The sequence below is a fragment of the Scyliorhinus torazame genome, chromosome 3, assembly GCF_047496885.1.
Source record: "Scyliorhinus torazame isolate Kashiwa2021f chromosome 3, sScyTor2.1, whole genome shotgun sequence".
NCBI lineage: Eukaryota > Metazoa > Chordata > Chondrichthyes > Carcharhiniformes > Scyliorhinidae > Scyliorhinus > Scyliorhinus torazame.
The window spans coordinates 328402296-328424276 of record NC_092709.1 but is presented as its reverse complement, the minus strand read 5'-3'; the positions used below and the strand labels follow the sequence as shown (position 1 = coordinate 328424276).

At 49.4% G+C, this 21981-nt stretch overlaps 1 protein-coding gene across 2 annotated transcripts in view; it reads left to right on the top strand.

Annotated features, from left to right (window-relative positions):
• Positions 1–15303: 15303 nt before the first annotated feature.
• LOC140409286 (histone-lysine N-methyltransferase Smyd1-like) overlaps positions 15304–21981 on the top strand; it is a 154429-nt gene continuing 147751 nt past the window's right edge. For both annotated transcript variants that reach the window (XM_072497660.1, XM_072497659.1), the window contains exon 1: positions 15304–15522. In XM_072497660.1, coding sequence (XP_072353761.1) covers positions 15386–15522 — 137 coding nt within the window. In that variant the 5' untranslated portion in view covers positions 15304–15385. The remainder of the gene's footprint in view (positions 15523–21981) is intronic.

The window sequence follows — 21981 nt, the reverse complement described above, 5'->3', positions numbered from 1 at the left end:
AGATCATCACCACAAACCATAATTCAGGCCCATTTATACCTAAGTCAGCTCCCAGGAAAGCAGGTCATGCACCCCAGAGACCCCAGCCCACAGACACGTGCGCACCCCTGGAAATTTATGTGGATGGCTCCTCCACAGTTTTGAATGGAAAGAGAATTACCGGTTGCGGTATTTATGTAGAGGACGCGCAGGGACGCGCCCTAGAAGAGATTTCATTAAAGTTGCCAGGACATCTCGGCTTGCAGGCAGCCGAACTGGCAGCCATAGCTTACATTGTTGATCACCCTGACTCATTTACGACCCCAGCAGACAAATATTCGGACAGTTTATATGTCTGCAATAGTTTAACAGAATTCCTACCCCTGTGGGAAACTAGAGGATTTGTTTCCGCAGACGGAAAGCCCCTACCCTCAGCCCCATTACTCCGGCATATCCTAGAGACAGCTAAAGATAGGAAATATGGTATCATTAAGGTTCGCAGTCATCACCGTTCTTCCCCCCCTTGCTAACGTTAAAGCAGACGCCCTAGCGAAGGCAAGTTCCAGACATGGTTACTTTTGGAACCCCCCCCGAGAGCACCCCAGTACATGCGGTTCAGGTCTCACAGACGAACATTCAAGTTCTAGTGAAAGCCCAAAAGGAAGATGAAAAGTTCAGGGAAGTTTTAAAAAGAACCTTCCCAGCCCTGTACGATAAGTTTAAGAATGCAATAAACACACATGATGGTGTGATTTTGAAAGACGGCATTTATGTAGTTCCCAGCCAGGACAGGAACCAGATTATTTGTCAGTTCCATGACAATCATGGACACCAAGGCATTGAACCCACCCTAACCCACCTCAGACCTCTCTGCGGGTGGCCTGATTTAAAAGCTGATGTAACCCATTACATTGAAAATTGCTTGATCTGTGCCCAGAACAATCCGGACAGATATGCAAGAAAGGCTCAGCTTAGTCACACCCGCCCCGTTAATGGCCCCTGGACGAATTTGCAGATAGATTACATAGGACCCCTACCCCCCTGCAGAAATGGTTATAAGTATGTGTTGGTGGTCATCAACACCTTCACAAAATGGGTGGAAGCTTTTCCATTCAGAACGAACACGGTCAAAGCAACAGCTAAAATCCTAACACAGCACATCTTTACAAGATGGGGCCTCCCACGCAGTATAGAGTCTGATCAAGGCTCCCATTTTACAGGACGAGTAATGAAAAACGTCCTCACAATTTTTGGAATTAGGCAGAAATTTCACATAGCCTACTGCCCCCAGTCAAGCGGCATTGTAGAGAGGATGAGCAGAACTTTAAAAGCCACCCTCAGGAAAATGGTGCAACAGAACAACAGCACCTGGGATTCGGTTCTCCCATTTGCTTTAACGTTCCTATGAAACACAGTATCCACGTCCACAGGATACATCCCCCACACCCTCATGACCGGACGCCCCATGAAAGGGGCAGAGTATTTATTAGGACTGGATTTGACCAGCCCCGCAGTCACTGCCCTCACGCATGAAAATGCTGTACAGCAGCTTATTGAGAATTTAAAGGCGGCCCAATTCGCAGCAGCTGTGAGACTTGGAACCAGGAGGAAACAGAGCAAGGCTTGTTTCGATAAAACGGTACACGCCACCGAGTTTGTAGCAGGGCAGCAAGTGATACTTTCCCTATACAACCCCACTTCATTCCTTTCCCCCAAATTTTCTGGACCGTACTCCATTTCAGACAAAGTCAGCCCCTCGGTATACAAGATCACATGACCCAATGGCAAGTCCGCGTGGTTCCACATAAACCAGCTTTATGGCTCTCAGAACAACCATGCACACCACATCTCGCTCGCAACAGCAGACAAGCACGCTCCGCCCACAGATGACGCATTTCTACCCTCCCCCAGCCAGTCCAGCCTGTCCTCAGACACATCTTCAACTCCACCCCAGAGGCACGACTCCGCCTCCACCCTTCCTTCAACCAGCAGCGACAGTGATAGCGATAGCAATGACGACAGCCACAGCACAGCACGTTATGATTATACCCCTGCACCAGGCCCCACTCCCAGCGAATCCGAGCATGATTTCAGTGACCCCTTCGAAATCACGTACATCAAAGCCCCTGACCCAGACCCACCGCCCGACGATTACGGATTAAAACCTAGTAGCGCCAACCTCGCCACACAATTCTGGCACTGAGACAATTTGTTCAGGCTCATCCGGAATGATGAGATGGACCCCAATTCGCCCCAAGCAGCTTTAGCCAAACAACTCCAGTCAAGAGTATGGCAGCCGGGAGAAGATGATGACATAGAGTCTGACTCCCAACAAACAAATCTCTTTGCGACCCTGTTCGCTCCTGAGCAATGAGGTGTCCACATGATGGTAAAAAGGAACCGATGGAGAGATACAGTGTCCTTTCTGATGGAACCTGCACCATGTTTGTCGTATGTTTGTTCGTTTAATGTACATGTTAAATGTTGTTTGTGAATTTAAAAGTTTTCATGGCCCCACGCCACCACTCTTTTAACGCCCACTGGCAGTTAATAGAACAAGTTTGTCAACAGACGACCGTTCAGAGGAACTAGTTTGTCGGCAGACAGCCAATCATAATTTGAAGGTAATCACGAGAGGCAGCCCCCACGACGACCACATATGCGTTCCATTCTTGCCGGTCGCTCAGGCAGTGGAGAAACGGCACTGGTCCCTGCCCTGCCTGAGGACCCCCCCTCTGGTCAGCTACACTCGGGTAGAGCACAAACGGCACTGATCACCGTCCTACCCGGGGATTTCACCCAAGCTTACCTGCCGCGGCCCATACGCACCCCATTTTGGGACTTTTAGTTCGAAACTTTTTTGTTTGTTTCTGGCGACCCTTAGGTTGCTTCCGTATGCTATTTACATCCTCAAACACTGGGATGGTAGATCGCACAGGCTGCGAGACGGCTCGCACTGTGTCAGTATTTTTCTCGGATGTCTTGTCCAAATATTCGGTTTTTTTAAAAAATGAAGGAGTCACAGATGGTGACCAATTATAATGGGTAATTGGCAACAAAGGACAGACAGACAGACATACGAGATCTTAAGCAAGATAATAACAGGTATTATGCTTGTGTCCATAGAACTCAGGATCCTCAGGAACCCCAGAGGAAGAAAAAGAAGAAGACCGACAAAAGGAAAAATGAAGACAACATTCATGTTTTTCACCTGGATCTTAGCGGGATCCCTTCAGTTGCGCGCGGACACTACCCCCCTGACCCCTACCACACATGCCGTGAATGATTCCCACCCCTGCCATACACTGTACCCTGAGATAGTTAAGCCCGAGATAGTTACCCCTGAGACAGTTACCGACACTCTGACCTGGTGTGACAAGTTTATCACCTGTAATTCACTATCTTCCATCATAGAAGCACTCTTAGTACTGGCGATACTCTGCAGTGTCGTGCAGACACTTAGACTCAGAAAATGGCGGAGGAGAGCCTCCCGCAACCGCACTCCGGTATACACATTTAGATCCGCTGTCTTCAGACTCCAACAAACCCCCCAAGCCCTTTAAGTGAATTAAAGTGCACCCGTTTTTTTGTGTGTGTTTTCTTCGTTTAATAAAGAAATGTAAACCTCTGTGCTTGACTGTCAAGCCAGAGAGACTTGTGTTGCTGCTATTTGTACAGTTTAAAATGTTGAAGATTATTTTTGATTGTTTAAGTGAGGATAGTTTATTGAGGATAGTTAGAGGTTCCAGTTTTTTATTTTGTAATGCATGCCATGGCGCCCTGTAGATTTTTATAATGATGTATGTACATAAAATAATTTTAGGTAAAAGTTGCAATTCATAGGATAGGGCAGTGAAGGGCCTGTGAAGTGCTTATGGGTGCCAAGCTTGGTCAGAGAACGAAGATGATGCGGTAATGTGATCCTTCACGCTTCGCGTTGAGGATCACAAGGAGGGGGTGTAGCCATCTGGGATGGCCACTTCCCGATTACAAAATGGACACTTTGCAAAGATTGCAGGGAAAATGGACAATGCTGAGAAAACAAGCAGGTTCAGAGCTTGTCTGTATATTGGAGCCGCAGCTCCCAGACAAGACCAAAACTGTAGGCCCATTAGCATACTAATGGTCCATCTCCGGGAATAAAAGAGTAACATTTGAGTAACCGATACTAAGGTAGACACCCGGCGCCAGAGGAGACCGAAACATAGCAGGCCAACGGCCACCTAGGACATGCCCAGCCATCAGGGCACCCACCCCTTTATTGGATGAAATCAATAGGAATGATCAAGAAATGGCCCAATTGATTGGGGCCAAGTTCATGGTCCGCCCAAAAGGGCACGAAGCCCCTTTGGGTATAAGAAGGAGCCCCCAAGAGAGAATTGTTCTCTTGGACTTTGCTCTCACAGCGGAGAGGCCCGTCCACCAGCTGCACCAGAAGCAAGTAAGTCCAAGGTCAATGCTCGCTACCAGACGGACGACCTTAGCTGTTCCCCTTCACCACTTCGACCCCAGCAGCCTCAGACCCAAACAACGGCCAGTGTTCTTCTGACTGAGTGGGCGCCCAAAGCTAAGTATAGACTTTAGCCTGTAGTATTTTGTGCATGAGTAGATATTGCTGTGTGTGTAAATAAATAGTATTGACTTTGAACTAACTAGCTGGTGTATTGGCTCTTTGATCAGTATTCGGGTTTGAACCTTGTGGCGGTATCGAAAGAGCAAACATAATTAGGATTAAGGAAGGCGACCATATTGACCGCCATATTCAGAGCCAACCAAAGAGAGCAACATTGGCTTCCTTGGATATCATGTGATAATGGTTTGAGCATTTGTGGTCAATTTTGTCTTAAACGTCGCCTGGAGTGGCTCGTGACTCAGGAACCCCACTCTGACATGGCAGTGTCTGTATATCTGCTGCAGATGAAGTGGGATGAGAAGGTGCACATTGTTTGGTCCCTGTGTTCCTTGGGCCTTCTGCTCCACTAGGTCAGTTGTCCATTTCTTCTCACCTCACATAATCAGCCTCGAGGTCACTGGTGTACATGACTGTCTCACTATTGTCAATGTCAATATGCGCCATCTTCATATCTGGCTTGCAGGGGTCCTTTCAGCGGAGGTATGGAAGTCCAAGAGATCGTGAGGCAGCGGACAATTCACCATACAGAAGGAATTTGGAAAAATGGACACCATCCATCCAGTGAGGAACATGGTTGAGCTAGCACAGATGTTGTTGACTTAGCAATGAGTGTTTACCAATGGGATTAATATGTTCCAGGACATCTGAGTTGGTGACCCTGTCCTGGCAAGAGATGTCAAGTATAGAGCTGAGACAGCGGAGGTAGAAATGGTTTAGTCTATTCTCCTAACTATAATAATATAATAATGTTTATTGTCACAAGTAGGCTTACATGAACACTGCAATGAAGTTACTGTGAAAAGCCCCTAGTCGCCACATTCCGGTGCTTGTATGGGTACATGGAGGGAGAATTCAGAAAGTCCAAATTACCTAACAACACGTCTTTCGAGAATTGTGGGAGGAAACCGGAGCACCTGGAGGAAACCCACGCAGACACAGGGAGAATGTGCAGACTCCGTACAGACAGTGACCCAAGTTTGACTCGAACCTAGGACCCTGGAGCTGTGAAGCAACAGTGCTAACCACTGTGCTACCGTACCGCCCATGACTAGGACGGAGAACCCCACACCTTGTGTCTATTTATGGCTGAGATAGATGGATTTTTGATGAGTGCCATGGGAGTGTCCCTTCAAGAAAGGTTTTTGTCTTATCACATGGCTTCAGTGATGTCATTGTGGTGGGTGGAGCTGGGCTGTGGCTCTGTGAGTTTTTCTTTCGCTTTGAGTTTGGACAGGTTTTGAACTGCACAGGTTGAAAGAAGTGTTTCTCTACATTTTAATAACTGTTTCCAGACAACTTGGTAACTTAAAAGAGATAATTGCTTTCTGGAAGGAATTCAAACCTGCTGTTTGAAAAGGGGAACAGAGTATCAATAACAAGTCTTATACCGGTAAGAGTGCCGGGTGCTGGGCCACGCCTTTGAAAAGGGGTTTCTGGTTTTACTTGAATTTTGTTATTGAATTGGAACAGTTAAGGGGGAATTCATTAAGGGTTATACATAAATTACTGTAGTTGTGTGGTGTCTTTATGTTTGTAGTTTGATACAAATTCTTACTGTGTGGGTTTATACAAATATTAACTGAATTTGTTGAATAAATCTTGTTTTTTGATTAAAAGTGCCTAAGAACTCTGTTGAATAACACCTCAAAGGCAGGCTCTTGTGCTCATCATAACCAAATTCAATAAACAGTGAGAGGTCAGGTGACTTGCAACTAAATTTCTAAACCCTGGCCCATAACATGAGTAAGATATTAAAGGATTACAGGGAAACGGCAGGAAAGTGGATGTGATGAATGTCCGATCAGCCATGACCCGATTGAATGACAGGGCAGGCTTGAGGGGCCGAACCACCTCCTCCTGTTCCTATTCCTTCTGGGCTTATGGTTAACACATGGAGGTCATGAGGAAGCTCTCGAGAATATTCTGGTCAGCCTTGCATGATGGCATCATGCAGACGAGTGTACTTATCATCTCGCTGCAGCACCTGCTTCAACTCCTGGGTGTGGCGGGAGGAAAGTACCTCTTTCTCCATGATGTCGATGTCTGCCTCACCATCACCTTGGTCTGTGGTGGGTGAGAAAGATCCGGACTGGACACCGGCGATGTCGAGTTTCTTGCCTTGCTTGTACCGCACACAGATGTTGTTGCGTGGCAGCTGTTCAGATTCAGCGTGAAGAAGTTTCTTCAGGGTGGTTATGAGCAATTGATGATCAATTTCCACAGTTGCCAGATACCCATAGATGATGTCGTGGAATCTTAGGCAAGCAAAAACCAGGGCAAGGAGCTCTTTTTCGATGTGCGGAAACCAAGTTTGTGTGTCAGTGAATGCTCTCGAGGCAGAAGTTAGTTATTTACCATTTTGTATGTACGCTGCACCAAGACCATACTGTGACACATCTGCTGAAACTGGGACAAGCGCTTGGATATTGAAGGATTGTAAAACGGGTGGAGATTGTTTGAGTCTGTGAAACGACACTGAGTGGTGTTCTTGCCAACACCATTCGATGTCCTGATGCAGGAGTTGACAAAGTGGTTCAATGATTCCACTGTAGCAGGGAATTAATTTTGAGAGGCAGTGAGCCAGACGCAAGAAACTCTGTAAAGTGTGCTTATAGATCGGAATGTCCATGTGGTGTTTGGCCGCCATCTTCTTCGGATTAAGTTTTACTCCACCATCTGTCAGCAGGGGCCCACATGCTGCACCTGAACTGACCCTGAATTGTCACTTTGCGGGGCTGAGCTTCAAATTGAGATCCGTGACTTTGTTTAGGACACGATGAAGATGCTCATCATGCTCAGCTACAGTACGATCCCAGATCAGGATGTCGTCAACTATGATTTCACGTGGGTGATCGACAAAGGGCTGTTCCATGCAGCGCTGAAAATGGCATTTGGAGAAAACCAGGGACAGGAATGTGGTCAATCTTGTTTTCAGGATATCCTTGAAGCCTTTTGTCTGGTCACTATGGGAGCATGCTCCATTCTGCAGTTCACCATGGAAGATTTGCTTCGGGAGTCAGGCATTCTGGTGACAGATCCAGCCCATCAAAGCAGTTTTTGTCGTAACATTGCGAAGCTGCTGACCATGCCGGATCTCTGGGACTTTGTCTTGCCACTTGATGTTGAGGATCTTGCAGACGCAACAAAGGTGGAAGGGATTGATTTTCTTTGCGGGTTGCTGATAGACAGATAGAGCTTCCCTCGCACAGGTTGGAACATGACTTCTGTCTTCTTTGTGCTGATGGTGAAACCAAAGTTATCACAGGATGTGGAAAAACGTCCATAGTGTGTTACATGTCTACCTCACTTCCAGTGTTTAGAGCACAGTGATCAGCAAATAGAAAACCATGCAGCCTATCAACACCTGGAAGCATCACAGGTTGAAAAACTCACCGTCTATTCGATAGTTGATGTCTATTTCTGGGTCCTTATCCTGTAAGACATCAGTGAGCATGGCTGAAAACATATTGCTGAAGAGGGCTGGTCCCATTACGCAGCCCTCCTTCACTCCATTGGTGACAGGGAAGGGGGGGGCCGGAACCACATTGTCATTGAGGATGTGGGCCTTCATGCCATCATGGAATTGTCAAGCCATCTGAATGAATTTGTCTGTGCACCCATCCAGAATCTCTCCGGCAATGGACATATTGGAGAGATATTCCTCTGTGATCGCCACAGGACTGGCCTTTGCGTTTACAATAGTTACAGGGGATTCGACTGTAAGTAGTTGGGGGTTCCTGTGGCCGCATACGAGACTCCAGGATGGGAATTTGCCTCCCAGACATTCTGGAGGGGGAGGGTGAACAGCCAATGGCCGTGGTGCACATCGGTACCAACGCCATAGGTAAAAGAAGGGATGAAAGCAGAATATAAGATAGGAAGAAAGTTGAGAAGTCAGATCTCTAAGGTAGTGATCTCAGGATTACTACCAGTGCCACCTGCTAGTCAGATTAGAAATAGCAGGAAATATCAGATGAACACATAACTGAAGAGATGATATGAGTGGGAGGGTTTCAGAATCCTGGGGCATTGGGACCGGTTCTGGGGGAGGTGGGACCTGTACACAACTGGACTGGTTACACCTGGGCAGGGCCAGGACTGCATGAGCTGGCTATGGTGGACTGGGAAACATTACTGAAAGGAAGGATAGTGGACAGCCAATGGCAGGCATTCAAAGACGAATAGGTGAACTTCAAAAGTTGTTTATTCCTAGTTGGTGCAAGAGTAGAAAGGGAACTGAAGCAAAACCATGGCTGACAAGGGGAATTAGAGATAGTATTAGATTCAAAGAAGAGGCATACAGAATAGCTCAAAAAAAGCACAAGACCTGAGGATTGTAAGCAGTTTAAAATTCAGCAAAGGCAGACGAAGGGATTGATTAAGAAGCGGCAAATACAATTTTAAAGTAAACTAGTAGGGAACATAAAAACTGACTGTAAAGCTTTCTATAGGTGTATAAAGAGAAAAAGATTGATAAAAAAGCTGATGTAGGTCCCTTACAGTCAGAAACGGGGGGAATTCGTAACAGGGAACAAAGAAATGGCTGAGGAACTAAATTTGTACTTTGCTTCTGTCTTCACAAAGGAAAACATGAATAATGTACTGGAAGTTCTGAGACACACAAGTTTTAGTGAGGAACTGAAGGAAATTACTATTAGTAAAGAAATGGTTTTGGGGAAATTAATGAGATTGAACATAGAACATAGAACAGTACAGCACCTTCGGCCCACAATGTTGTGTCGACCATTTATCCTAATCTAAGGTCAACCTAACCTAAACCCCTTCAATCTCTATCTTAAAGACGCTCAGTGATTTGGCCTCCACAGCCTTCTGCGGCAAAGAGTTCCACAGATTCACCATCCTCTGGCTGAAGAAATTCCTCCTCATCCCTGTTTTAAAGGAGAGTCCCTTTAGTCTGAGATTGTGTCCTCTAGTTCTAGTTTTTCCTACAAGTGGAAATATCCTCTCCACGTCCGCTCTATCCAGACCTCGCAGTATCCCGTAAGTTTCAATAGGATCCCCCCTCATTCTTCTAAACTCCAATGAGTACAGGCCCAGAGTCTTCAACTGTTCCTCATACGGCAAGCTCTTTATTCCAGGGATCATTCTTGTGAACCTCCTCTGGACCCTTTCCAAGGCCTGCACATCTTTCCTTAGATATGGGGCCCAAAACTGCTCACAATACTCCAAATGGGGTCTGACCAGAGCCTTATATAGCCTCAGAAATACATCCCTGGCCTTGTATTCTAGCCCTTTCCACATGAATGCTAACATTGCATTTGCCTTCCGAACTGCCAACTGAACCTGCACGTTAACCTTAAGAGAATCATGAACAAGGACTCCCAGGCCCCTTTGTGCTTCTGATTTCCTAAGCATTCCCAATTTAGAAAATAATCTATGCCTCCATTTCTCCTTCCAAAGTGCATAACCTCACCCTTTTCCATATTATATTCCATCTGCCCCTTCTTTGCCCACTCTACTAACCTGACCAAGTTCCGAAGGGACGGGCGATGGTCTCCGTTGCCCTCAGATAAAATGTTAGGGGGATTCTGGGAGTGCTTGGTCTCTTTAAAAAGAAAAAGGGGCAGCACGGTAGCATTGTGGATAGCACAATTGCTTCACAGCTCCAGGGTCCCAGGTTCAATTCCAGCTTGGGTCACTGCCTGCGCGGAGTCTGCACATTCTCCCCGTATGTGCGTGGGTTTCCTCCGGGTGCTCCGGTTTCCTCCCACAGTCCAAAGATGTGCAGGTTAGGTGGATTGGCCATGATAAATTGCCCTTAGTGTCCAAAATTGCCCTTAGTGTTGGGTGGGGTTGCTGGTTATGGGGATAGGGTGGAGGTGTTGACCTTGGGCAGGGTGCTCTTTCCAAGAGCCGGTGCAGACTCGATGGGCCGAATGGCCTCCTTCTGCACTGTAAATTCTATGAAAGTCCTTCTGCAGCCCGCCTGCTTCCTCAATACTACCTGTCCCTCTACAGATCTTTGTATCAAATGCAAACTTAGTAACAGTGCCTTCAGTTCCTTCTTCCAGATCATTAATGTATATTGTGAAAAGTTGTGGTCCCAGCACAGACCCACACCACTAGTCACCAGCTGCCATCCTGAAAAAGACCCCTTTATCCCCACTCTCTGCCTTCTGCCAGTCAGCCAATCCTCTATCCATCCCAGGATCTTACCCGTAACACCATGGGCTCTGCTTATTTAACTCTCCTATGCGGCACCTTGTCAAAGGCCTTCTGGAAATCTAAATAAATCACGTCCACTGGTTCTCCTTTGTCTAACTTCCTAAGAAGCCGGCATGCCATTAGCTGTCCTCACCGCCTGCTGTACCTGCATGCCAACCTTCAGCGACTGTTCCTGACACCCAGGTCTCACTGCATTTCCTCTTTTCCTAAACTGCCACCATTCAGATAATAATCTGTCTTCCTGTTTTTGCCACCAAAGTGGATAACCTCACATTGACCCACATTATAGTTCATTTGCCAAGTATTTACCTACACAGCCAGCCTGTCCAAGTCACCCTACAGCCCCTTTGCAGTCTCCTCACTGAAAACACTCCCATCCAGCTTCCTGTCTGCCAACCAGTTCTATATCCACGTCAATACATTACCCCCAATACTATGAGTTTTCATTTTGCTCATTAATCTCTTGTGTGGAACTTTGCCAAAAGCCTTTTGAAAGCCCAGATACACAACATCCACTGGTTCACGCTTGTCCACTCGACTGGTCACATCCTCAAAAAATACCAGAAGATTTGTCAAGCATAATTTCCCTTTAGTGAATACACCGATGTCATGCTAACTGAACTATAATTCCCTGTTTTATCTCAACCCCCTTTTTTAAAAAGAGGGATTTCATTAACTGCCACCCAATCCACTGGAACTCTTCTAAAATCTATAGAATGTTGGAAAATAATCATCAATGCATCCACTTTTTCTCCCAGTCCTCAGGCTTGCTGCATTTTCTGGCCAATTTATAAGCCTCCTTTTGGCTTTAACACTATCCCTGAATTTCCTTGTTAGCCATGGTTGAGCCACTTTCCCTGTGTTACTATTGCACCAGACAGCGATGTACAATTATTGAAGTTCATCCCTATCCACCGCCATCCCCTGAAGTATTCTTTGCCAGCTTATCCTAGCCAATGCACGTCTCATAGCATCAAAGATAGCGGGCGGGATTCTCTGATCCTGAGGCTAAGTGTTGACGCCGTCGAGAAACGCGACAGTGTCAACACTTATACGCCGTCGCGTTTCTTGACGGCCTCAACATGGCCTCAGGGTCAGCAATTCTGGCCCCTACAGGGGGCCAGCACGGCACTGGAGCGACCCACGCCGCTCCAGCTGCTGACTCCGCCGTCAACTGGGCACCGTGGTGGGCAGCACGGTGGCGCAAGTGGTTAGCACGGTTGCCTCACGGCGCTGAGGTCCCAGGTTCGATCCCGGCTGTGGGTCACTGTTCGTGTGGAGTTTGCACATTCTCCCCGTGTTTGCGTGGGTTTCACCCCCACAACCCAACCCAAATGATGTGCAGGTTAGGTGGATTGGCCATGCTAAATTGCCCCTTAATTGGAAAAAATTGAATTGGATACTCTAAATTTTGGCAACATGGCGTAGGGCTCAAGGGGCCAGCGCGGAAGAAAGGAGGCCTCCAGCCCGAGGGTTCTGCCCGCCGATCAGTGGGCCCTGATCGCAGGCCAGGCCACAACGGAGGCCCCCCCCGGGGTCTATCGCTCCCTCCCCCCCGCCCCCACAGGCCGCCCCCAGACCCTTCCACGCCGAGATCCCGTCGGCTAAGTGCAGATTAGAATGACGCCGGCGGGACTCGGGTTTTTTGCTCCGGCCGTCAGCCCATCCCGGGCCGAGAATCAGGCTGTATGAGGCAGAACTCCCGGCCGGGGTAGAGGGGATGAGGCAATTTTTGGAGGGGTTGGAGTTCCCAAGGGTGGAAGCCGAACTGGTGGAGGGGTTGGGTGCCCTCATTTGGCTGGTGGAAGTGGTGGAGGGGCTGAAGGCGATGCAGTCGGGCAAGGCCCCAGGCTCGGACGGATAATCAGTGGAGTTTTACAAAAAGTTCTCAGGGGTCCTGGGGCCCTTGATGGTGAGGGCGTTTAACGAGGTGAGGGAGCGAGGGGCGGGGGGGGGGGGGGGTTGATCCTCCCGATGATGTTGCAGGCCTCGATCTCTTTGATTTTGAAGCGGGATAAGGATCTGGATCTGGAACAGTGGGTCATATAGGCCGATCTCGCTGTTAAACCTGGATGCCAAGCTATTGGCCAAGATCATGGCCTCAAGAATTGTGGACTGTGTGCCAGGGGTGATAGGGGAGGACCAGACGGGGTTCGTGAAGGGGAGGCATCTGGCGACTAATATCAGGAGGTTGCTAAACGTGATAATGATGTCCCCCGAGGAACAAGAGGTGGGGATGGTGGTCGCCATAGATGTGGAGAAGGCCTTCGATCGGGTGGAGTGGGACTATTTGTGGGGGGTCCTGGGGTGGTTTGGGTTTGGGCGGGGTTTCGTGGATTGGATCTGGCTGCTGTATCAGGCACCGGTGACCAGCGTGCGGACCGACCGGAAGAACTCGGCGTATTTTAGGCTGCACCGAGGGACGAGGCAGGGATGTCCACTCTCCCCACTGCTTTTTGCCTTGGCTACAGAGCCACTCGCGATGGCGCTGACAGCGTCGAGGGACTGGCAGGGGATAGAATGGACAGGGTGTGGAACACACGGTCTCGCTTTACGCGGACGATCTGTTACTGTACATTTCGGATCCATTGGGTATTGGGGAGATTATGGGGATCTTAGCGGAATTCGGCCTGTTTTGGGGGTATAAACGAAACATGGGGAAGAGTGAGGTCTTTCTGATACAGGCGAGGGGCAGCAGAAGAGACTGGGGAAGATGCAGTTCAAGGTGGCAGGGAGAATTTTCAATATTTGGACATCCAGGTGATGCGGGGGTGGGAGCAGCTACATAAATTAAATCTGGCTGTTTGCTGGAGCAGATGAAGGGGGACTTTAGGAGGTGGGATGCGTTCCCGTTGTCATTGGCAGGGAGGGTACAGACGGTGAAGTTGATGGTCTTTACATTTGATTTGATTTATTATTGTCACATGTATTAGCATACAGTGAAAAGTGTTGTTTCTTGCATGCTGTACAAACAATGCATACCGTACATGGGGAAGGAAGGAGAGACTGCTGAATATAATGTTACAGTTATAGCAAGGTGTAGAGAAAAGATCAACTTAATACGAGGTAGGTCCATTCAAAAGTCTGATGGCAGTAGGGAAGAAGCTGTTCCGAGGTTCTTGTTCGTGTTTCAGAGCCTCCCAATCTTCATTCCCAAGGAGTTTTTCAGGAAAGTGAATGCCATGATCTCAGGGTTTGTGTGGGCAGGTAAAACCCCTCGGATGAAGAAGGTATTGCTGGTGGAGGGTCGAGGGGGGCGGGGGTCTGGCTCTCCCGAACTTTATGAATGACTACTGAGCGGCGAATATAGCAATGGTCAGGAAATGGGTGGTGGGAGAGGGGTCGGTATGGGAGCGGATGGAGGCAGCCTCATGCAAGGACACGTGTTCAGGGGCACTGTTAACGGCGCCTCTGCCGTTCTCGCCAGCCAGGTACTCTACTAGCCTGGAAGTGGTGGCGGCCCTGAGGGTGTGGTGACAGTGGCAGCGGCACATGAGGCTGGAGGGGGCGTCGGTATGAGGCACCGATATGTGGCAACCATCGGTTTGCTCCGGGGAGCTGGATGTGGAGGTTTGGGCATGGCAGCGAGCAGGGATTGAGCGGTATGGGGATTTGTTTATAGATGAGGGCTTTCCGTGCTTGTAGAATTGGAGGAGGAATTTGAGCTGCCCGGTGGGAATAGGTTCGCTACTTGCAGGTGAGCGACTCTGTGCGGAGGCAGGTATCGACTTTCCCGCACCTACCACTGCAAGGACAACAGGATAAGGGAGTGTCAAAAGCGGGAGTGGGGGAGGGGAAGGTATTGGATATCTATGAAGAGCTTATGGACTGGGAGGGAGCCCCGATAGGGAAGGTGAAGCAGAAGTGGGAGGAAGAGTTGGGTTGGGAGTTGGAGGCTGGGTTATGTGAGGACGCCCTGAGGTGAGTCAATGCGCCCTCGCCATGTCAATCCGTCCAAGCACGTGTTTTGGGACTTGTAGGAGGAAACCAGAGCACCCGGAGGAAACTCACACCGACATGGCGAGAACGTGCAGACTCTGCACAGGTTTCTGAAGCTTTCTGCAAAGTTTTCTTTCGACGTTGCAATTCACTAAATGCTTTGGGCCAGCCTGCTGTTAAAATGTGCTGTAACTTTAGAAACTGGTATCTCCCTGCTATGTTTTCACAAGCTTCACAACAAATGGCTGCCACTCTTTGATGGACAAGGCCATCTGTTTTCCAAAAATAAATCCTCTGGCTGCAGGCCCACTCGGAAGGGGGAAAGGGAGATAACACGTGACATCACGGGATTAATTAAGCACCTCGGGAAAATCTCTTCCGTCTTTGAAAAGACTTATACCATGATTTTGTTGTCAGGAGGTAAAGGGATGAACAGTCGTTTGTTTGAATTCATCTAGATTTGACGTCCCAACAGGTGGCGTTCCCCTACCTCTTCCCCTGCACCCCCCGCCACTTTTGAGTTGGTACAGGCTGGACGAGCCAGACCATTTATAGAGTTTGCTTTCAGCCACCTGAATGTGCCAAGATAGCTGAAGATTAGTGGCCAAGCTTAAAGCCCATTCTAGTGTGCTCTCGCTCATTCCCTCAATGACAGTGGGTAATATGGAAAAAGTAGAAATCTTCAACACAGACAGCAGGGGCAGGGGTTTGAAGTCGAAACAAGACCTTCTGAGTGGGGATGTGGTCTTCGCTGAACCGGCATATGCTGCGGTTGTGTTTGACAAGTAAGTCAGTATGCTTAATTACTGCGCACACAGATCTTGGGCATGTTGCTCCATTGCAGGCAATGGGATCAAGTTTGGATCTTTTGTTCGGGAGGCTATATTTAAATTGAAGTTTAATGTGGCAGCACTCTTCCAATGTTTCATACGTTATTGACTGCCTAATCGACTGAGCTCCTTGACTTCATTGCCCCAAATCTTAAAGGGCGTTCCCCTGTTCTCTTGGCCATTCTTGATGTGTGAGCTGGTGAGGGAGATCGTTTGGGACCATTTTCCGTTGCCGTGTGAAGCTGTTCGGCTCAGCAATTGCTCTTAGTAAATTTTCAGGGTGGAGATGTTTCATTTGGGAATAAATTTCAGAGCTTTATAAATTATTCCGTATGTTATCAAGATGCGGGCAAAATTGAGAAAACCTCAACATTTCTTTGTTGGTCTGGGAAGGCGGAGAAGGGCCTTATTCTTCAAATTATTTCATCCTTATGACGAAGCCCCCATTGAAGATGGTTGAGCTGCAAGAGCTCCTGCAGTGACATCCTGGGAAGATTACCAATAGCTTCTATCAAGAGTAGGCTGCCTTTATTTTTGGCGCACAGTTTTCCTGTTGGAGGATTTTCCTCCTGTCTCCGGTTGACTTTCTGCTTTTGCTAGAGTTTCTTAGTGTGCAGCTCAGACAAATGCTGTCTCGAGGGAAATTGGCATTCTTGCACCCCGTGTCATGATCAAAACTGTTACAGCATCTGGAGCTGAGAGATTCTGACAGAAGTTGAACTCAGGGTAAACTGGTTCAAGAAGTTACAAAAACAGAAATTGTTGGACAATCATCAGTAGGTCTGACAACATCTGTGGAGAGAGAATGGGGCCAATGGAGAGAACTGGAAATAGGGTCAGATTTATACTGTTGTTGGGGGTTGAGGGTGGGGGGAGGGTGAGGGGAGGGGGGGGGAGCAGTGGGGGAGGATAGAGGGCCAGCAACAAGTGGAGATTGACAAAGGCGCTGTGGACAAAAGAGCTGTTCGGGATGTTGTTCGCTGTCACTGTTGATGACTCTGATTTGGCGGCACAGTAGCACAGTGGGATAACATTGCTGCTTCACAGCTCATGGGTCCCAGGTTCAATTCCCAGCTTGGGTCACTGTCTGTGCGGAGTCTGCTCATTCTCCCCGTGTCTGTGTGGGTTTCCTCCGGGTGTTCCGGTTTCCTCCCACAGTCGAAAGGTGTGCAGATTAGGTGGATTGGCTATGCTAAATGGCCCTTAGTATCCCAAAAGGTTAGGTAGGGTTACGGGGATAGGGTGGAGGCGTGGGCTTAAGTAGAGTGCTCTTTCCAAGGGCCGGTGCAGACTCGATGGGCCAAATGGCCTCCTTCTGCACTGTAGATTCTGTGTGACTTTGTATACTGCAGTTTTATGAATTGCAAGTGCTTTGAAATGAAATGAATGAAAATGAAAATCACTTATTGTCACAAGTAGGCTTCAAATGAAGTTACTGTGAAAAGCCCCTAGTCGCCACAGTCCGGCACCTGGTCCGGGAATTGAACCGTGCTGCTGGCCTGCCTTGGTCTGCTTTAAAAGTCAGCGATTTAGCCCAGTGTGCTGAACCAGTTTGCTTGGAGAATCGGAAGAAACTAATGAAATAAAATGAGGTGGAACACAAAATTTAATGAATTAATTACAGTAATCAATTGGATTAAACAGGCAGATGGCAATACTTAAAAATAAACACATAGTGAATGAGGCAAACACTGTTAATTAAAGAGATATGGCAGTGGACTGAGTAAAGTCTCGTGTCAGCTGTGGTTCAGTTGTCACACCCATTACTCTGAGTTCGGGAATCAACTTCTACTTCCGCCCTAATCTAACGGAAATGTCTCAAGTGTCAATTCAGGCTGGAAGTTGCTTCCTGCCTCTGTCTGCGAGTTCCCCACCTCTATCTAACCACACTTCCTCACTTTTTCGGGCCCTGGAAGTTCCTCCCCGGAAAACCCACACTTAGAATTTATTTCATCACTGGGGATCTGAATGCGCCGTCCAGACCAGCTCCTCAGAGATTGGGTCACCATTTTGAAAGGGTACCCCACTCTCTAAGTGAGCTTCAGGGTCACAAACACCCCCCACCCACAGGCAATGTCACCCTCTCCCCATACACATGGGCAGTACCCCACAGTCCCCCAAAGTGAGGGCACTGTGCCATTGAGTAGCATGCCTCCTTTTACCCTCCCCACTTCCAGGACCCCAAACCCTCATGCCCCTCCAACCTTCCAGAGGCCCCTTCTTACTCACCCTTCATCCCACCTATCCTTCATAACCCCCCCCTCATACCTCCTTCCATGGGCATGGCCCCCCTCAGGTCCTAACCATTGGCAGTGCCACCCCAACATGGGCAACCTGGCACTGCCACTCTGGCACCCTGGCAGTGCTGTTGTCAGGGTGGCAGTGCCATCCAGGCAAATTGGCAGTGCCAGGGAATGCACAACCTGGATGAGCGCTTGGCACGTTTTAGCATTCCAGGCTATGGGCAAGTGCTGGCAAATGTTATTAGATAGGCAGGTTAGGTGTCTTTCATGCATCGGTGCAGACTCGATGTGTCAAAGGGCCTCTTCTGCACAGTGTTATTCTGTGATTCTGTCCCTGGGTGCCACAGGGAGAGCCAGGGTGCCACCCTGCCCTGTCCCTGACCACCCAGAGCCTCCAATGGCCTGGGAGATACTCCAGGTACTGTCCAAACATGGGATCAGTACTAAATGGCACCTGGCTGGTGTCTCCCTGCGGAGGTCAATAGATACTCACGAGGTGTAACGGCCATCGAGAAGCCTGGGGAAGGCTTCTCCCAGCATTTAGCAGCCACGTCCCGCTCCGATTCCGCCGTGACACGGCCAGTAGATCATAGAATTCCTACAGTGCAGAAGGAGGCCATTTGGCCCATCGAGTCTGCATCGGCCATCGGAAAAGCACCTTACTTAAGCCCATGCCTCCACCCTATCCCCGTAACCCAGTAACCCCACCAAACATTTTGGACACTAAGCGAGTAATTTAACATGGCCAATCCATGGAACCTGCACATTGTTTTGACTGTGGGAGGTGTTATACCCTGCCTGAATCCTATTGGCTGGGGATTATTGGTTATCCCCTAATGTGTTTTTGGGCCAATCAACCAAATAGAAGAACAGAAATTAACTGAGCGATAAATTAAAAGGGGCCTCTCCTAAAAGGAGCACAGCGCAAAAAGAACAAAGTGAAACGGAAACTTAAAACCATTAAATCAAAATGTAAAAACTGGGGTCGATAAAGTAATCCAACCCCTACGGTGCCCACCAAGCATGGAAGACCTTGGGTGGGATTCTCCGCAATCGGTGCGATGTCCACCGACCGGCGCCAAAAACGGCGCGAATCAGTCCGGCATCGCGCCACCCCAAAGGTGTGGAATTCTCCGCATCTTGATGGGCCGAGCCCTCACCTGGAGGGGCTAGGCCCCCGCCGGACTGATTTCCGCCCCGCCAGCTGGCGGGAAAGGCCTTTGGTGCCCCGCCAGCTGGCGCGGAAGTGACTTTGCCGTGCGGCGCATGCGCGGGAGCGTCCCCTAACTCTTGGGGAGTCTCAGCTCCCCCAATGAGAGGGGGCGGGGAAATCATTAGCATTTACACGTGTATTAACAAAGCTGGCCAGTGTGGTACCGGCTAGAGTAGGAAGCAATGTTGTGCTACGGCTGCTGTGTATATCATAGAATTTACAGTGCAGAAGGAGGCCATTCGGCCCATCGAGTCTGCACCGGCTCTTGGAAAGAGAACCCTACCCAAGGTCAACACCTCCACCCTATCCCCATAACCCAGTAACCCCACCCAACACTAAGGGCAATTTTGGACACGAAGGGCAATTTATCATGACTAATCCACCTAACCTGCACATCTTTGGACTGTGGGAGGAAACCAGAGCACCCGGTTAAAGTTACTTTCTGTTTGTACCTACAAACTCAGACTGGATTCTTCACGGCCCTCACAAAGGAGGAAACCAGAGCACCCGGAGGAAACTCACTCAGACACGATAAAAGAAAGTGCAAACTCCACACAGCCAGTCACCCGAGGTCGAAAATAAACTCGGTCCCTGGCGCAGTGAAGTTAACGGCTGTGCGACCATGCAGCCCTCCACTGTACTACTGTGCCGCCCTGTTGATGTAGAAATTTCCTGTGGTAAATTTTGGCACAGAACCAGAATATAACTGAAACTCGTGATAGCAGAAAATAAGGTTTCTTACAAGAAGTTTAAAAAAAGCAGACATTTAACTTTCCTGATGGTGAAGTGAGGCATCTGCGGACTTCAAGATTTTCTCCCATGAGATATATAACTGCCTGGAAAATATAGAATCTAACCATCGTTCATTAACATTCAATGGCATTTCCAGCACTAAATCCCCCCATTATTAACATCCTGGATGTTACCATTGAGCAGAAACTGAATTAAACTAGCCATATAAATGCTGTGGCTATGAGAGCAGCTCAGAGGCTGGAATCCTGCAGTGCACCTACTGACTCCCCAAGGCCTGTCCACCATCTCCAAGCCACAAGTCAGGAGTGTGACAGAATTCTATCCACTTGGCTGGATGCAGCTCCATCAACACTCAAGACGCTCAACACCATCCAGGGCAAAGCAGTCTGCTTCAGCGGCCGCTCACAGCATCCCCGCGCATGCGCAGTGGAGGGGGTCTCTTCCGCCTCCGCCATGGTGGAGACCATGGCGAAGGCGGAAGGAAAAGAGTGCCCCCATGGCACAGGCCCGCCCGCGGATCGGTGGGCCCCGATCGCGGGCCAGGCCACCGTGGGGGCACCCCCCGGGGCCAGATCGCCCCGCGCCACCTCCCAGGACCCCGGAGCCCGCCCGCGCCGCCTTGTCCCGCCGGTAAGAGAGGTGGTTTGATTCTCGCCGGCGGGACAGGCATTCCAGCAGCGGGACTTCGGCCCATCGCGGGCCGGAGAATCGCCGGGGGGGGGGGGGGGCCCGCCAACCGGCGCGGTGCGATTCCCACCCCCGCCGAATATCCAGTGCCGGAGAATTCGGCAACCGCCGGGGGCGGGTTTCACGCCAGCCCCCTGGTGATTCTCCGCCCGGCGGGGGGTCGGAGAGTCCCGCCCCTGAAGTGTGCCGGTGGACACCGCATGCTCCCACTCCAGGGACATCTAGCCACGAATGAAAGAGGAGCAGACTGCCCGGTTGGATGACCCCCTCGGTTGTCCGCTGCCTGGACCTGTTTATGACAAGCTTCGCCAGGTCCAGGAGCAGGTTCACGAGGGGTTCCCCTGCCTTCCCCGCGCCCCCCCGCACCAGATGCCCGTAGATCAGGAGCGTCGGGCTGAAGTGCAACAAAACTATAACAACAACGTTGTTAAGAAACTAAAAAGGGAATGCAGTGTAGGGCATTGAACATCGGTGTGGCCCACAGACTCCACAAGGCCTCAAAAATGGCAAGGATCTTGGGCGTCCGTGAATCGGTGAAGACGGTGGTTGCAGGATACTGCTGCGTGCATCACCTTCCACTCCAGGTCCCCAGGTTTTAAGGGAGGGACACCTCCGTAGAGGGACAATGGGTGAGGACAAGGAGGTGCAAGGTGTGCCGTAAAGGAAACACTTCGGTGCAATGTGAAAAGGCATGGGGGGTATTTCCACGAGTCGGCCGGGGTTGTGGGGCACCGGCGCCCAGGGGAGGTTCCGGAGTATGAGACCAATATGGAATTCCGTCCAAGCAGAGCTCTGGTTATCCCCTAACTCTTGGGGAGTCTCAGCTCCCCCAATGAGAGGGGGTGGGGAAATCATTAGCATTTACACCTGTATAAATAAAGCTGGCCAGTGTGGTACTGGCTAGAGTAGGAAGCAATGATGTGCTACGGCTGCTGTGTATATCATAGAATTTACAGTGCAGAAGGAGGCCATTCGGCCCATCGAGTCTGCACCGGCTCTTGGAAAGAGCACCCTACCCAAGGTCCACACCTCCACCCTATCCCCATAACCCAGTCACCCCACCCAACACTAAGGGCAATTTTGGACACTAAGGGCAATTTATCATGACTAATCCACCTAACCTGCACATCTTTGGACTGTGGGAGGAAACCAGAGCACCCGGTTAAAGTTACTTTCTGTTTGTACCTACAAACTCAGACTGGATTCCTCACGGCCCTCACAAAGGAGGAAACCAGAGCACCCGGAGGAAACTCACTCAGACACGATAAAAGAAAGTGCAAACTCCACACAGCCAGTCACCCAAGGTCGAAAATAAACTCGGCCCCTGGCGCAGTGAAGTTAACGGCTGTGCGACCATGCAGCCCTCCACTGTACTACTGTGCCGCCCTGTTGATGTAGAAATTTCCTGTGGTAAATTTTGGCACAGAACCAGAATATAACTGAAACTCGTGATAGCAGGAAATAAGGTTTCTTACAAGAAGTTTAAAAAAAGCAGACATTTAACTTTCCTGATGGTGA